The sequence below is a fragment of the Limulus polyphemus genome, unplaced genomic scaffold, assembly GCF_000517525.1.
Source record: "Limulus polyphemus unplaced genomic scaffold, Limulus_polyphemus-2.1.2 Scaffold3131, whole genome shotgun sequence".
Classification (NCBI taxonomy): domain Eukaryota; kingdom Metazoa; phylum Arthropoda; class Merostomata; order Xiphosura; family Limulidae; genus Limulus; species Limulus polyphemus.
This window is the reverse complement of record NW_013668741.1, coordinates 75,795-81,672: the sequence shown is the minus strand read 5'-3', so window position 1 is coordinate 81,672 and position 5,878 is coordinate 75,795. Positions and strand designations below refer to the sequence as shown.

The 5,878-nt window shown below is 32.9% G+C and overlaps 1 protein-coding gene across 1 annotated transcript in view; it reads left to right on the top strand.

Moving 5' to 3' along the window:
* The window catches only part of LOC111088104 (ionotropic receptor 25a-like), a 25,489-nt gene that overhangs the window by 4,868 nt on the left and 14,743 nt on the right, over positions 1 to 5,878 (top strand). The window contains exons 3-4 of the mRNA XM_022397083.1: positions 622 to 722; positions 1,870 to 1,909. Of these exons, the coding sequence (XP_022252791.1) occupies positions 622 to 722; positions 1,870 to 1,909 (141 nt within the window). The remainder of the gene's footprint in view (positions 1 to 621; positions 723 to 1,869; positions 1,910 to 5,878) is intronic.

The window sequence follows — 5,878 nt, the reverse complement described above, 5'->3', positions numbered from 1 at the left end:
CATTCAAGCCGTCTCCAGCCATTATTAGTCTGTATACATCGTAATAAAATTTACCCTCTGGGCGAAACCATAAATTACACATAGTCACTTATGTTTTTATAATATTTCTAATGATAAGTAAAAATAGTAATCCACGGGAATAGTAGGACAGTTAACAACCTATGCTGATTATAAATGTTATTCATATAACACACTCATACGATCCAGTTGCAGTAGATAAACTAAGCTCGTATTGATTATAAAATGTATTCATATAGCATTTTTTCTCAACCAAGTTACAGTAAAAAAACAGCTTAAGCTAATTATAAACATTGTTCATATAATACTCTCTCCCAATCCTGTTGCAGTGTGATAGAGAGATCGAAGATTTTATTTCAAATTTATTCCAGGTATCGTGTATTTTTAACTGCAATGTTTTTTTTTGTTTTTTTTTCGTAAGTTTTATTAGGGTTACACCAAATAAACGTGCATAATGCTAGAATAAAATGTTAGTTTACTAAATACAAAGTTTAGCCACATAACTCGCACTTATTGGATATATTCATTGAATTGTAAATTCGTCATCAGGTCTATCCAATTGAATAAAGAATATCTAGTGTCCTATTTTCGTCTTGTTACCAGTGGCTACCGTTTGTGAAGGTGGACGTGATTGGTGCTTGTCTGGCAGTCCGGGGTCCAATGGCCGAAATTCTACATCTCCTGTCAACTAATTTAAATTTTACGTAAGTTTCATATGGGAAGTAAATGGTTTAATTACTTCCACACGTTTCGTATTTACAAGAATTATAAATTAAATTGATATCAGTTCAAGTGATACAGGGTAATGAAAAAACAACAACAACAATTATGGTTAGATTGTGCAAAACAATTCTTCAAACGATGAAAAGAAGAACCCTTGCAACTTTTCTACATATTTTTTTTAAAATCAAGCAATTACTGTTATGAAAAATATATGCACTGCTTAATAAAGAGCAACTACAAGATATAAAAATATTCATACTTGTTAATACTATTTAACTGCTAAAAGTTGTTTCCGATTATCAGTTATTCCTAATTATTTACGTAAACTTATCTCGTAAAAAGATAACGTGCAAAGCTACTATAGCACTATAAGCACTAGCCGTTTCTGATATGAGCTTATAGACTAGAGGGAAGGCAACTACTCAACAGCACCCACCGCCAACTCTTGGGCTTTTCTTGTCTGATTAAACAGTTGGATTTAACCGCCAACTCTTATAATGCACCAATGAACTCGAAGTGTCGAGCATTTATTTTCAATTTTTGCGATAACTGAATATAGAAAAATTGACCCTTGGATCTGCAGCCCGACACGCTAAGTAAGAGCCTAAGGGGGTAAAGGAATTGTTTGCAACATGTGTTATTATACGGTAATAAATACGGGACAAGTCTTGCGTGTCTCATAAAAACAGTACTGTATTTGTAAAAGGTTTACAATGAAACCTTGTGGGATTTGGATTGGTTAAATTCCGTATTTGTGGTTTCGCGTGACAACAGGAAATGTAACGTGGTTAGCTGAACGAAAAGTACGTTTTCTCATGATGTGAACAATTTTCCATAAGGTCAGAGAGAGCGTAGTGTTGAAAATGAGTTTAATTTATAAGATATACTGAGTCCTTGCGACGGAAACAACTCTACATAAACATGTATATAATTAAGTGAATGTTTGTAGATAGATAGATTAAAATATAAGTAAACAAAATACGATAAACTAAGATAGATTGAAATACTGGCAAGTAATTTAGATACAACAAAACAGATAGAAACAAACAGAAATACTTGGGTAGAAATTATTTTTGTATTACTAGTTTCAAATTGGATCTCATTTAAAGTAATGTTTTTATTATATAGTATTGGTCAGAAAAACATTTGCAATATTCTAGACTGGCAAGTAATTTAGATACAACTAAACAGATAGAAACAAACAGAAATACTTGGGTAGAATACATTTTTGTATTACTAGTTTCAAATTGGATCTCATTTAAAGTAACGTTTTTATTATATAATATTGGTCAGAAAAACATTTGCAATATTCTAAGACTATAAATGAGATACTCATATTAAAACTAGTAACTTGGGTGTTTTGAAGTGTCTGAAATTTATGATATATGCAGTGCTCTAATTGGGGGAGAGCGGAGGGGAGCACCGTCCCCCTTGTTAACAGAAAGGTGAAACTCTGACTGTCAAATACCTGATCGTGAGAATCTACATTTGTGAGAAGAGATCAAGAGTTTCCCTTGTCATTCTTTTTTTTTTTTACAACTCAAGTGTTGGATATATGTGGCAATATGTTTACATATGGAAGCACATTGTACACTTAATATTGAAAGATAAAAACATAATAATTAAAAATTACACAACAAAAAATTTTAATTGTAGGTTGTTGTTGTTGTACTACATCTACATGTTTCAACCGAACCTTGGTCTGCCTTCGTCACTCATTAATACAGAATACAGAAAAATAATAAAACTACTAGATTATTACTATTTATGATTTATTACAATTCTTTTTGTATTTATTTCAGTTTCTGGTGTGCATCTAGCATTCAATTGTGAAATTTGTTTTTATAATTGTTAATTTTAGAATATATAATTATATTCAATAAAATAAGAAGGTAGGGCCATTTGTAAAGAAAAATTACAAAAGAATATAGGCTTTTATGCTATCGATAATTCTTATATTTGTTCCCCTTCAGTACGTGATGAGATTATTTCGTAATAACCTTTATTTATTTTCTCAAATCGATATTGAACCGAAGGTCCCTCAAACCCCAAGAAATTACTCCATCAACTGAGTTAAAGGGTTAAACCCGCTAGTGCTTGCTAATAATAATACAAGATAAATAAAAAATTGGGAACTTAAAAACCTGTAGGTAGGGATTGTAAAAAAAAGTTATGAAACAAGATTGGAGATTCTGTAGACATTATTTCCTCAAACTACAAACCCTTATTTTGGTTCCATGTTGCTACCTAGAATTACTCCTTCACTTTATACAAAGTGTTCAAAGCATTTAGTATTACATTAGTATCTAATGTTCATCTATTATTGGCTGGTAATTCCTGTTTCACCCTATACTTAAGCTTTTTAAAGGAACAGCAAATATTTGTAAGAAAGCTAATTTTAAGGGGTAATGATAACATCGTACTAGAATTACGATTTGTTTTAGCTTATGCAAACTACAGAAGAAACAAATCAATTTTCAATACCCCTACAACCTTCGCAGTACCTTATTTAGTATTCTACAAAAAGGTTTGGGTGCAATATATTAAGTCCTTTTTGTTGTAGGCTGGCAAGAGAATAACAATAAGAGAATTATAAACGGGCCCTTTTGAGCGAATTCTCTTTTCCTTGCAAGTCTAACATGCATGCGTTTTTGTACATTTTTATATGTATACAGCCTTAGCAGTCAATATCAAAGGTTCTTATGTGCTGTTTGAAGTGAATCTTTACTATTTAAGGTGCTTTTTACCCGAGCGTTCTATTAGGATTTTGTGCAATTCCTTGCGATCTCTATTGTGAACCATTATCATGCTTCATGATACATTTTATAACAATTCAAACTACCACATTCTTCCCCTTTCACTAACATCTCCAGTCTTCGGGCCTTATCTCAGGATCCTGGGGCAACCACTAGTTGGACGGGAGTTTTTGTTTCTAGTAGTTTCAGCTTTTGTATCTCCCGAATGTAATATTTGAACCCGGGACCACTTGCAATACGAACGAGTATTCTGTCAACTAAACTAAAGGATTAAGTCACCAGTAGCTGCGATTACAGCATTCTTTCATAAATCAGCCTACTATACTCACAGTGATTGACTGAGTCTTTCATGGAAAATATTACTGTTAAAAGTAATATTATAAGCTAGTCATGTCTATTTAAGTTATCCACGAGCCATTTACAATCACTCGGGAACAATGAGAAAAGGCCGAGCACGTGGCTTATTGCAGAAGATTGACATTTAGAAGATTCAAATAATCATAGTAGAAACGATAGGAATAAGTGGCACTAACAGATAATACTCTTGTTAGTTGCCTGGTAAATATACCTGTACGAAAAAGTTAGTGTAACCTGTCGATGTTCAACATCCATGGTAGTTTACCTAAACCGTACAAACTTGTAAATCCATGGTAGTTTACCTCAATCTTACAAACCTGCAACATTCAGGGTAGTTTACCTGAAATTTACAAACCTGCAACGTTCAGGGTAATTGATCAAGTTTACACACCTGCAACATTCAGAGTAGTTGTACAAACCTTCAACAATTAGGGTAGTTTACCTCAAGCTTGCAAACATGCAACATTCAGGTTAGCTTATTTCAGTGTGTGAGTGAATATAAGTGAAGCTTACTTTTCGATCCAACATGCCTATCATTCCACTCCAACTACCATTAGGTTTCTTCGAACCCCACTGATGGTCTTCGGGCTGGAGAACAGTGTATCTAATAGGAAAAATAACCATAAAAAATTCATTCAATGTTAAAATCTACCAAATCTATAACGTACGTTGTGATTTCGGGTAGTTTACCTCAAGTATATAAACCTTCAACATCCATGGTAGTTTACCTAAACCGTACAAGCCTGTAAATTCACGGTAGTTTACCTAAACCGTACAAACTTGTAAATCCATGGTAGTTTACCTCAACTATATAAACCTTGAATGTTTGTATATTTGAAGTCAGTTACCCTTAATGTTTGTATGCTTGAGGTAGACTACCTTGAATGTTGAAGATTTATAAGCTTGAGGTAAACTAGCTTGAATATTGAAGGTTTTTATGCTTGAGGTAAACAACTTTGAATGTTGAAGATTTTTATGCTTGAGGTAAACTACCTTGAGTGTTGCAGGTTTGTACACTTGACGTAAGCTGCCCTAAATGTTGAAGATTTGTAAGCTTGACGTAAACTACCCTGAATATTCTAGTTTTACATTCTTGAATGAACTAATTAACTACCTTTAATTATATTAGTACCACATCAACAGAATATCACTTTTGTGAACAAGATAAAATGTGTATTAACAGAATGAACTAAGTGTAATATCCGGTCATTTTAATATTTCTGCTTACAGTCAGAATATTTCTTTATATGCTTGAGAGTGAAGATCTCGACAAACTATGTAAAAACAGTTGGCGACGGCAGACAGATTTTCCAAACAATTTGTAGCCCGATCAGTACGGAATTTCACATCGAAATGTACATAAACAACATTTCAACATGAAATTTGCCAATTATTCTATGTCATATAATGTTCAATTATGTTAGCATTAAGGCAATGGTATTACGCTTATTGTATTTTTAAACACTACAATCATTACAGTCGGTGTGTGTATTCTGAACCCATTTTAACATACAAGTGTAACCTATGTACTTTTGTTGCTAAGCGACATGACATAAAAGCCATCGTTGGGATGCATTCTCATTAAAACCCATTGGCTTTTCTATGTATTAGAATTTGTTAAATACGAACCATTTCTTTTCTATGTGGTTTTTCGCTATCTTGCCTCATTAAAAAGATGCGCACGCACGTGGATAAGATAAGTAATAACATCTAGATGCATACCCTCAGAGTCCACTTAGTATGGGTGCAAAATTTCAGGCTTCTAGGCTCTTTCCTATTAAAACTGTGGCGGGCACATTTCTTTTCTATGTGGTTTTTCTCATAAAAAGTTGCGCACGCGCATGCGCGCTTGCACATAGATAAGTAATAATAACCATGCATGTATAGTTTAGTTCAATTGAATGTGTTATTTATAACAATAGTATTTTTTTCTTTTAAAAACATAACTATTTATAATACTCCCTAAATAATAAACAAATAAATTACAGTGAAAGCAATGAAGATTTTGTAGGTTTTGAAACAAA